The sequence below is a fragment of the Merops nubicus genome, unplaced genomic scaffold (genome assembly GCF_000691845.1).
Source record: "Merops nubicus isolate BGI_N331 unplaced genomic scaffold, ASM69184v1 scaffold19793, whole genome shotgun sequence".
NCBI lineage: Eukaryota > Metazoa > Chordata > Aves > Coraciiformes > Meropidae > Merops > Merops nubicus.
The window spans coordinates 1-9,718 of NW_008599812.1; the positions used below are offsets into that span (position 1 = coordinate 1).

At 55.6% G+C, this 9,718-nt stretch overlaps 1 protein-coding gene across 1 annotated transcript in view; it reads left to right on the top strand.

Moving 5' to 3' along the window:
* Positions 1–151: 151 nt before the first annotated feature.
* The window catches only part of LOC103770273 (sarcosine dehydrogenase, mitochondrial-like), a gene marked incomplete at its 5' end in the record, with an annotated part of 11,613 nt that continues 2,046 nt past the window's right edge, over positions 152–9,718 (top strand). The window contains 8 exons of the mRNA XM_008937530.1: positions 152–265; positions 794–932; positions 1,754–1,867; positions 3,302–3,449; positions 3,774–3,867; positions 8,584–8,746; positions 9,053–9,221; positions 9,583–9,717. Of these exons, the coding sequence (XP_008935778.1) occupies positions 152–265; positions 794–932; positions 1,754–1,867; positions 3,302–3,449; positions 3,774–3,867; positions 8,584–8,746; positions 9,053–9,221; positions 9,583–9,717 (1,076 nt within the window). The remainder of the gene's footprint in view (positions 266–793; positions 933–1,753; positions 1,868–3,301; positions 3,450–3,773; positions 3,868–8,583; positions 8,747–9,052; positions 9,222–9,582; position 9,718) is intronic.

The window sequence follows — 9,718 nt, forward strand, 5'->3', positions numbered from 1 at the left end:
GATGCAGGGAGGGGACCCATCACCACAGCCAAGTCCTGCATGGATCCATTCCTCTCCTGACACGGGATGAACACGACTGGGAGCAGCCCCTTGGCTTCAGCCTCACATCATCTTCCTCACTGCCCTCCTCCTCCCCTCCCTTCCCCTCCAGGTTCTGGATTACGACTACTACGGGGCGTATGGCCGGGAGCGCCACCAGGACTACACCTACAAGCAGCTGCTGGGGGACGAGTACACCTTTGACTTCCCCCCACACCACCACGTGGTGAGTGTCCCAGGGCAGCCCCCCCTGCCCGAAACCTCTGGGCACATCTGGAGCCAGGACGGGGGCTAGAGGCAGCAGAGCCTGTGCCATCCTGCTGCTTTGGGTAGAGCTGGCGAGGCTCAGCGGGAAGGGAAGCAGCAAGTTTTGCCCAAAAGTGGGCAAAATGTCCCAAAAAGCTCAGAAATACATGGTCCATGCTCAGACACCTCAGCAGAGAGGCCACAAGGATTTTACTGCTGCTTTCCCAAAGGAAAAAGTTGAGACCAGCTTGGGGGAAATACCCAATCTGATAAAATTTAGCTCTTATTATTGATAACTGCCACTGTGTTAGGGCTGGGATTGAGCATATGGGATGCTCTGTCAGGCTGGCTCCATTTAATAGCTGATTTGGGGGAGTGTTTTGAAGCCTTGCAGCCTTTAAAGTCACCAGGTGAGTGTCCTGGTGTTGTTCCCTGTTACATAAAAGGCTCTGCCATGAGCCATTTGTGGTCTGAGAACACCACTCAGCCTCGTGTGCTTTAATTGCAGATCAAGAAGGAGTGCTTAACCTGCAGAAACGCCCTGGCCCTCTTTGACATGTCTTATTTTGGGAAATTCTACCTGGTTGGGCCTGAAGCAACCAAAGCAGCGAACTGGCTCTTTACTGCTGACGTGAGCAAAGCGCCAGGTACGGGCTCAGCCCCACCCCTGATTTTGGCTGTGTGCTGCCTCTGCTGAGCACTGCCCTGGGAAATCACACCTTCCACCCCAACGACCCAAATGGGACCCAAACTGCCTTGTTTTTAAATGCTGAGAGGCTCTGCAGCACCTTTGCAGAGGGTATGGGAAGCATAGGAAGCAAGTGCTCGCCTGTCCTGGCTGGAGGCTGGGTTCTGCTCTCATTTACACAGGGGCAGATGTGCTCTGTGCTGAGGGGTGAGGGAGGGGGGTCTGGCTCTCTGGCTCCAGCTGTGGCTCACAGCTGGAGAGGTGATGGGTACTGGAGTAAGTCAAGCACAGCCCTCGCCAACCGTGGTTCCCACGGGGAGAATCTGCCCCTTCAGGGGAGGTTTTGATTGGGGATTAGGAAGAATTTCTTTCCTGACAGAGTGATGAGGCGTTGGCCCAGGCTGCACAAGGAGGTGTTGGAGTCATCAGCCCTCGAGGGGTTCCAAAAATGTGTGGATGTGACACCTGGGGACATGGTTTAATGGTTATAGTAGTGTTGGGTGACGGTTGGGCTTGATGATCTTAGAGATCTTTTCCAACCTCAATGATTCTATGACTCTCCAGGGCTGGGAGGCAGCTTATAGCATTCCCAAGGATTCAGCTTCACCTCCTCACACAGATCTCCAGGGGAAAAAGAAAAAGCCCATCTCCCATCTCCCTCGTGGTCCAAGCGGGGTCGGTCAGGGCATACCCAGGCAGTGGACCAGCTTCCCTGGTACCCTCTGTGGTGGCCCTTGCCCTCTGCTGGCTGGCTGATGGGCTGCTCTCTGCTGTCCCCAGGCTCCACGGTGTACACCTGCATGCTGAACAGGCAGGGCGGTGTGGAGAGTGACCTGACTGTCAGCAGGATCCACCCCGGGCACCCCAGCTCCCCCCTGGCCCCTGCCTTTGAAGGTAAAAGCCCTGAGCAAGGGCTGCTGGATTTGGGCACGTTTCTGTGGGAGTTTGGCTGAGTGGATTTACACTCCTGGCCTCTCCCATCCTCTCCCAACCCGGGAAGCCGTGTCGGCAGGGTTTGGGGGAGGGGCCACCCCAACTACTCCGTCCACCAGCATCTCCTCCATCCCTGCCAGGCTCAGGGGTGATTGCATTTACCTAATGGGAGCTGCCTGGCTTTTTCCACCTCTGCCCCTGGGTCCCCCTAACCTGATTATCCCCCCTGCCCCTGGGGCCCTGCACTGCTCCTCTCCTCGCTGTTATCGGGTTGTCCAGCCCTGCTGGCAGCTCTGACCTTCTCCCCAAGCCCTTATCAGCTGCAATAAAGGGGAATTGAAAGCGAGCAGAGCAGTCAGCCCCGAGGGCAGAAACGGCATTAGGCAGCAGCAGCAGAGGAGGAGGGTGCTGAGCTTGTCTCCAGCACTGCCACCAGGAGGGAGGTTTGCCCTGGGCTGCCCAGCACCCCCAGAGCCCCGTCCCTGGGCAGTGCCACCCTCGGGGCTGCTGCTTGGGAGGGACCAGCCCTGCAGTGGGTGCAGCCCCCAGCACCAGCCCGGGGTGGTGGGTGTTGTGGGTGCCTTCGCCCTGCTGGGGCTGGGTGCTGGTGAGCTCTTCCCTCCCCTGAATCCCTCTCATCTGGGGTGATGGGAAGCGGGTGGCAGAGCCACGGGGTCTGTCGGGTGGTGGAGGAGCTCAGTCCCAGCCAAGTCTATTTTTCCAATTACAGTAGGTGGCTGTACTTATTATCGTTATGACAGATGATCAAGGAGCAATTTTGTAGTGGTAGGAAAGACAGAGGGAAGATTGATTACGTATTAATCAGCTCTCAAACCCCATCCCTGGGGATTTTTCCACCCAGGATTACTGACGAGATGAAATTCCTCCTTGTATACAGTGCAGCCCCTGCACTGGTCGTGGCCCAGTTGCTGCAGCCCTCCCAGCTCCCACATTTAGTTCCCAGCTCCCACATTTAGTTCCCAGCTCCCTCCACAGTTTGGCATCTGCTCTGTACTGGGACAAAAGAGCAAATGCTGTTGCTGTTGGTCTCAAGGGACAATGAGTTTTTTTTCTCTTCCTGTGATGCTCACACACAGAGAGGCACTTCCAGAGCTCAAAGAGCTATTTTTAACCTTCTCACCTTTCAGATTTTAATGGTCATTTGCTTTTCACTGTGCTGAGCCCCACAAAAGGCAGCATGGATATTAGCAGAGCCCCTTGCCCCAGCTCTATTTAATTCCTTCCTTTCTTGGTGGTCCCCACTGGGCTGTGCAAGCTGGAGAGGCTCAGGGCTGCAGTGCAGGCTCTGGAGAACAGAACAGCCCTGAGCTGAGCTCATGGTCCTCAGCTGGACACTCTGGAGCCTGAAATGGTGCTGGGGGGGATGTCTTCCAGGGGATGGCTACTACCTGGCTATCGGCGGGGCCGTGGCTCAGCACAACTGGTCCCACATCACCGCTGTGCTGCAGGACATGAAGCTCCAGTGCCAACTCCTTGACTGCTCGGAGGAGCTGGGCATGATGAGCATCCAGGGCCCCCTCAGGTGAGGGCAAGGAGAGCATCGTGGCCCCTTCCTTGCACCCTGACCATGCAGGGATGCAGGGATTGGCAGAGGGGTGCAGGGATGGGCAGAAGGGTGCAGAAATGGATGGAGGGATGTGGGGTTGGGCAGAAGGATGCAGGGATGGGCAGAGGGATGCCTCAACTGCAGTCCAGGTCCCCATGTTGGGCAGGGGAAGGTGTGAGCCCCATGGCACCAGGAGATGGTCTGGCTGGAGCAATTCTCTGTCAGCTTGGGAACTGGCCTTTCTCTCAAGGCTGGCAACCTAGGTCCTTCCACCATGGCCACTTTGCTGTTTCCCCACAGCCGAGTCGTCCTCCAAGAAGTGCTTGACACCGACCTCAGCAATGAAGCTTTCCCCTTCTCCACCCACAAACTGACCACGGCTGCAGGATGCAAGGTAGGATGGGGCCAGCCCTCCACCCCCAGGGAGGTCTGGGCACTGGGGTGACCTCCCACCAGCCTGCACGGCCGAGCATCCCCTGCTAGGGAACCCGTCTGCCTCCACATTGCTGGGAGGGCAGCTGGGAGGTTTTGTTGGGGTTTCCTTTGTTGGACAAAGCCAAAAGCCAGAGTAGGAGCAGGGTATTTATGAGAGTTCATAGCCTGGACTGAGCTTGGGGAAGGGACATGATGACTTTTGGCTTTGAAGTGATGTCAGAGGAACAAGAGATGCCTCCTGTAGATTAGGGGTGAGCACTGGTGATAAAGAGATTTATCTGGCACTCTGGACACTTTCCATTTCCCTGTACTCAAAAAAAAAAGGGATGGTTTATTGTAAAGCATGTCAAGCACAAGGCTGGGCAGCCCGTGGAGCTGCTGTGTTTGATCACAGGAGAAGTCTGACAACCTTAAGCTTTCTGTCCAAGTACAGATCATCCTGTGTCTGCTCAGACTTCAGGGCTCACAGCAGCAGTTATGCAAGAAAAGCACAGAAATGGTAATTCTCTGTGCTAACACCTCAAGCTAAACCCCTCGGTGTTGGAGCAAGGGGATGAGAAGCTTTTTGGGGTGATGGTGGAAACCAGCACCACTGCCAGGCTCGGGTGCCTGGTGGGTAGTCCTGGCAGGCTCCTCACCCCATGCATCTCCCAGGGAGGCAGTGCTGCTGTGGTGGTTTGCAGAGGGACATGAGCTCTCCTTGCCTGCAGAGCAGGGGACAGGCATGTCCATGCTGTCTTGCATGCAAGCCGTGGGAGATTGAGATTCCCTTGCCCAAGCTGGCAGCCCAGCACCTCTGCCAGGACCTGCAGCAATGGGTTTAACACGTTGTGTGGCATTGTTCAGAGGTGTTGAGGAAGGAAGGCTCGGTGTAAAGCGGTTTGGTGTCAATGGCTGTGGTGCAAAGAGGTGGATCAGTCCCTGGGGTTTGCTGTGAGGTTTCTCAGTGCTGTCTGCTTGCCTGGACTCCTCTGTCTCACCTGGTACAGGGCAGAGAGAAAAGTGCCTTAAATCTCTCCCCCACCTCGCCTAGGGGAGATCAGCGTGGTCTGATGTCATCCCTGGGAAAAGGGGGTGATAAGAACTCTTTGGGGAGTTCTCTTGTGTGAAGCTGCTGATTTAGCCTGCTGGAAAAACCCTAAATAGATGAGCTGATGACCATGAAGTGTTGTTTGGTCAAAAGAGAAACATTCTGGGAAAAGCTGCAGCTGGCGAGTTTTGGTGGGGGGGAAAAGCTTTGGGAAGGTTTGCCCAAGAACCTCTGCCTCAGTTTCTTATTGATTTTTACCCCATGTGAGATATTGCTTCCAGTGCAAAAGCTGCTCTTGGGAGGAGGTCGAGCTTGGACCCCATCCTTCCCATGGGAAATGTGGGCAGGGAGCATTCCCAGGGCATCCCTCTCCCACCCGGAGGAGCCAGAGGGACCATGCCAGCATCAGGCTGGTGTCTGATGAGAGCTGAAGGGGATGAAGATGCAGCTCTAAATCCTGTAAAAGGCATCAGGGAAGCAGGGAGCTGGAGGCAGGCTGGCTGTTGGTGAAATTGGGTTAAGCACCACGCGGCCACTTTTCATTCAGAATTAAAGTGGCTTTAATTCGAATGCAGCTGGCTGCTGAAGGGATTGCTGCTAAATCAAATTAAGGCTACTTGATTTGTGAGCAAGAGCCTAGCCAGGGTTTAGGGCAGTGTAACCAAGCCACAGATTTTGCCCAACTCAGATTAATCCTTCAAACCATCACCAGCATTGAGCCCTGTGCTGCAGGTGCCAAAATCCCACCGTGTGTCCAGCGTCCCTTGGGTGGGGACAGTGGCAGGGAGGACCTGAAAGCCAAACCATTCTTGAAGGTTGTCCAACACATTGCATTTTAATCTCCACCAGCGAGTTATAACCCTCCCCACATCCTCCCCTGTCATGCCTGCAGCAAGCTGATAACATCTCACAATAATCTCCTTATCCCCAAGGAAAGGTGTATAAATGTTCCCATATCCCAGAGTTTATTTGCATTACACTTTAAGTTTACAAAAAATAATCTGTGTGAAATAAATAGCTGATAGAATTTTTTAATTTTTTTGGGGCTTCTTTTGGGTGTAAATGCCCTGACTGCAGGAAAAATATCTTTCCTACATGAGGGTTCGGGGCTCGCCTGCCTCCAGGGCCACCCTTTGGGAGGTCTCCATCAGGCCTTTGCTGCACAATGAGCACAGGGGACTCCAGCCCCTGCCAAAATCAGAGTAGGAGGGTTCCTCAGGACTGTGGGCTGAAGCCTTCACTGATACCATCAACTTCCAGGGGGGTTAAACTGAACCCAACATCTTTAAAAAGTTATCGCTGCGATTTTCATGTATTAACTCAGTAGTTGAACAAAATCAGCTGGAGTGAGAGCTCCAGCAGAGTTAATGACTCTGGAAATTACAGATTGGTTTGTGAGTTTATATATATAGCATCTCTCATTGTATTGAACAGAGAAAGGTCCCCCTTTGAAATTCACTGCTGGATACAGGGTAAAGTTCAGGTTTTCATTGGCTTGAATACTTAAAATGCTTTTGAATTGCTTGTCAAAGACCCAGGAATTGATGCTGTTCCATAGCTCCTGTTGAAAGCTAACAGAAAAACCTATTCCTGGGGGAGTTCAGCAGAAAGGCAGCAGGAGCAGCTGAGCCCAGCCCTTGCCATCCCCCTCAGCCTTTGCAGTGGGATGCCCACCCCTGTCTGGGGTACACACACACGTGGGTGCAACCCCAACCCCTGCCTGTGCAAAGCTCATCACTGGCACCCCGATTTTCCCAAGTTTTCTGTTTTCTATGGTTCACTGCTCTTGCTGGGATGGAGCAGGGGAGGTTTGAGGAGAAATTTCTCCCAGGAGGAACTTGCTCCTGCAAGTAAAGTGCACTTTAGCCACTGTGCTGAGTGGCAGGCAGGGTTCATGAGCTGGGAAGCTGCCTGTCAATCCCCAGAGCATCTCTGGCTGTTCTCTAATTAGGTGACATCTTTATGTGGAACAAAAAGCTCCTCCATGCCCCTTTCTGTGCCACTCAAAAAGTGATGGCCAAGCCTTTGTGCTTCACTGTGGGGCTGTGGTGGGGAACAAAGGAAGGGTGGCTCTTCTTGTGAGGAGGCTCCAAATAAATTCCCAATACCTATAAGGTTCCTCCCTTCTCCTCTCCGCTTCTGTTGTGAAGGTTAAGATGTCTTAAAAGCTGCCTTAAAGTCTGCCTGAGGATGTTATTTTTGGAGTGCTGGTAGAGCACAGTGGGGCTGGGGGAAGCAAGGATGGATTTGGGTTCTCACCCATCACCCACAGGCAGGGGAGAGCCTGGGCACCCCTTTGGTACTTCTCGTGACTGTCACTGCCTGTTGTCTGATGTTGTGCATACCTGGGATTGGAGAACACAGCTGAGTACAGCTCCTGGCTGTAGAAAGTGTTCAGCAAAGATGCAGCTTCTGCCCCCAATGACACCCAGAGCCAGCACTGACAAGATGGCCTGAAAGGTGCTGAGCATACCCAGCCAGCAGAGTTGGCCTGGAAGCCTCTTCCTGGCTGAAAGCTGCTTTATTAGGAGTGCAGATCACAATCTGGCCTGAAACTCTTGAGTTAATCTGCCTCCCAAAGTGAGATATGCATTTGTGCTTGATGTGCTTCCAAAGGGATGAAGCAGAGAGGTTTTTTGTGGGGGAGGAAGTGAGAAATCCAAAGGGATGAAGCAGAGGGAAATGCAGCTCAGACTCAAGAGGTATCTCCAGGGAAGGTGCCCAAGCTGGGGTATCCCCAGCCAGCCTGGGAAGCTTTGGGAGTGCAGACTGGCTCAGTGGGGACAACGGGAGGATGCAGGCAAGCCTGCCTGGGCGAGGAGCAGGAGGAACATGGGCAGGGCAGTCCCAGCACGGCTGGGAGATCTGTGCCTCAGGAGTGCAGGCAGAGAGGGAGGGAGATCTCCAAGGACGAGCCTTCCTCTGAGAAGCAGCAAGTCCCCTGAGCTGATCTGCTCATTCCTCTTTGGATCTTCATGCGTTTGGTGTGGAGCTAATTTGGCAGCAGGGAGTAATGCTCTGGGGCATGAGCTCTGCTGGGGGGACCCTGAGCATCCCCTGGGCTGTGGGGCGTGGGCTGGGATGCTGGGCTCAGCCCCTCCCTGGGAGCATAGGGCCTCTGGGTGCCTCTGCCATGGGGGCACCATCCAAAGAGGGGACATCCCTGGGGGACAGCAAACATAAGGGCCCAAGAGCAGGATGATCCTGTTGGGGACCAGCTTCCCTGTCTGATGGGCTGATCTGGGGAGACACAGGACTGGGGGTGCCTCTGGGCTTTCTTCTGGAGTCGATGGATCAGCAGAGGGAGACAAAAGCCTGGCTGGAGCTGGAGCATCACATCTATCTCTGGGACAGCCCTGGGCTCAGTGGCCCGAGGGTGCTGAGAGCAGCCACCCCTGCCCCTTGGCCATGATAGCTGCCTCTGATGTGCCAAGCTTAGGCTGTGCAGAGACGAGAAGTTCAGTCTGACCCTGGTTCCATGCTCTGGGGAGAGCAAAGAAACACCTTCCACCAAAGCAGAGCACGTGCAGGAGGTTCCTGGGCCAGCTCTTCCCCTGGCCACGGCCCCGCGGGTGCCCCGGGAGCTCGGGCACTGTGCTGCCCAGCTCCACCCTCCCGTGGGCTTTGGCCTCTGGTGTTCCCCAGGTCCGTGCCATGCGGCTGTCCTTCGTCGGCGAGATGGGCTGGGAGCTGCACGTGCCCAGGGAGGACTGTGTGAAGGTTTACCAGGCGGTGATGCGGGCGGGTGCCCAGCACGGCATTGCCAACGCTGGCTACAGAGCCATCGACAGCCTCAGCATCGAGAAAGGTTTCTTGCTTCCCTTGCAGCTTCGCCTGTGCTTGGGGGACTGGGAGAAGTGGCTTTTCCCCAGCTTTGAGGGAGGGTTGGTGTGACTGGAGGTCTGGGAGCTGCTGGCAGAGGTGCTGCCAACCCCAGCGCTCCTTGCTAAGACTTCCTCAAGGACCTCCTCTCGAGGGTGCCTTGTAAAGGGGCGAGTGGATCGAGGGGAACAGGGGTGTCCAAGAGGAGATGTGTTGGTCTCCTGCTGCTGCTCACCCTGGGCTTGCTGCCACGGCAGGGAGAGGCCGGGTGACCCAGGCTTGCTCTCTGCAGGGTACAGGCACTGGCACGCAGACCTGCGCCCCGATGATACCCCGCTGGAAGCAGGCTTGGCCTTCACCTGCAAACTCAAGTCCAGCATCCCCTTCCTGGGCCGGGAGGCTGTGGAGGCTCAGAAAGCCAAGGGCATCTTCCGACGCCTCGTCTGCTTCACCACTGAGGAGTGAGTACCAGTGCCAGGCTCTGGGCACCAGGACAGGCACCCTCCCCATCCCCATCCACCCCCGGCACGCACGTGGGGCTCCGGTCGAGCCCGCTCAGCTCTTTTCCATGCTCTAATTCCACCTCTAATTTAAATCCCACTGGAATTTCCCTGCTGGATGTTTAACAGGAGCCAGGAGAGGGTTTATCCCGTCTCACCCACATCAGGGAGAGGTTCTGCAGCTCGGGCTGGAGGGGCTTTGCCAGCGCCTGGGGTCAGCACAGGGTGGTTAATGAACCTGTGGGCAGCGGGAGCCTGGGGGTCCCGTCCCCCCGAGCCCCTCTGCCCCCGGGGGGGGCTCTGCTGATGGCAGCTCTTGCAGGAAGGTGCCGATGTTCGGCCTGGAGGCGGTGTGGCGGGATGGAGAGGTGGTGGGGCACGTCCGCCGGGCAGACTTCGGCTTCGCCATCGACAAAACCATCGCCTACGGCTACAACCGAGACACCCCGGGGGGCCCA